The sequence below is a fragment of the Frankliniella occidentalis genome, unplaced genomic scaffold (genome assembly GCF_000697945.3).
Source record: "Frankliniella occidentalis isolate FOCC.00 unplaced genomic scaffold, Focc_3.1 Scaffold82, whole genome shotgun sequence".
NCBI lineage: Eukaryota > Metazoa > Arthropoda > Insecta > Thysanoptera > Thripidae > Frankliniella > Frankliniella occidentalis.
Genome location: NW_026267212.1, coordinates 94701 through 95547, shown reverse-complemented (window position 1 = coordinate 95547; position 847 = coordinate 94701). Strand labels below are relative to the sequence as shown.

At 56.9% G+C, this 847-nt stretch overlaps 1 protein-coding gene across 3 annotated transcripts in view; it reads right to left on the bottom strand.

Annotated features, from left to right (window-relative positions):
* Positions 1 to 11: 11 nt before the first annotated feature.
* The window catches only part of LOC113210513 (uncharacterized), a gene marked incomplete at its 3' end in the record, with an annotated part of 14627 nt that continues 13791 nt past the window's right edge, over positions 12 to 847 (bottom strand). For all 3 annotated transcript variants that reach the window (XM_026428549.2, XM_052269106.1, XM_026428550.2), the window contains 1 exon segment: positions 12 to 698. In XM_026428549.2, the coding sequence (XP_026284334.1) occupies positions 181 to 698 (518 nt within the window).

Below are 847 nucleotides of genomic sequence, written 5' to 3'. Positions count from 1 at the left end.
AAACCGAAGAGAAAGAAAAACAAAAAGAAAAAAACGACAAGCATTATAAGTGGATACAGATTAATTATCAAAGTCACACAATAAATTTTGGATCATTTCTGGGAATGTCGTCAACTACATAGTTGTCACATGAGAATGAAATCAAATACTTAACGAGATCAAAACCAAATGCCTCTATATCTACTTAGGTAGGGGCGGGGGTGGCTGAGTGTAGGCAAAACCATTCATTTGGTACTGCGCATAGGCCATGGCGCTGCTAGCCATAGACTGGGGTGCGGCGGCAGGTGGTGGTCCGGGTGGCATTGCTCCGAAGCCGGCGCCTGCGGCCGTAGCACCGTTGCCTGCAGCGCTTCCTCCCAACAGTGGAGGAGGGTTGCCGAAGCCGCCGCGTCCTCCAGAGGAGCTCCTGGCCGCCCCTGCCCCAGCCTCGCTGCCCCAGCGCGAGCCCCGCTCCTCCCGGTCGCCCCTTGGTCCTCCATAACTTCCACCACGGCTCCCTCCAAGGCCGCCTCCCAGGCCGCCGCCGAGACCACCTCCAAGGCCACCGCCGAGACCACCCCCGAGGCCGCCGCCTAGGCCGCCGCCGCCGCCACCACCTCCGCTGCGTCCTCCAAGGCCACGAGGGCCGCGGTCGTCGCGCCCTCCACGGAAGCCCCCGCCTGAACGGCCGCCGCCACCACCGCCGTACCTGCTTCGACCTGCAATTGGATGAGAGTCAATTTTATTTGCCGCAAATCTAGATGGAAAACCCAGGTAGCAGAGCCACGTGCAACGCGCAGAAGGCGCATTTTTGAACTTTCAATGCCAAAAACGAGAGAAAAAAAAACAACAATTTTTTATTTTTTTT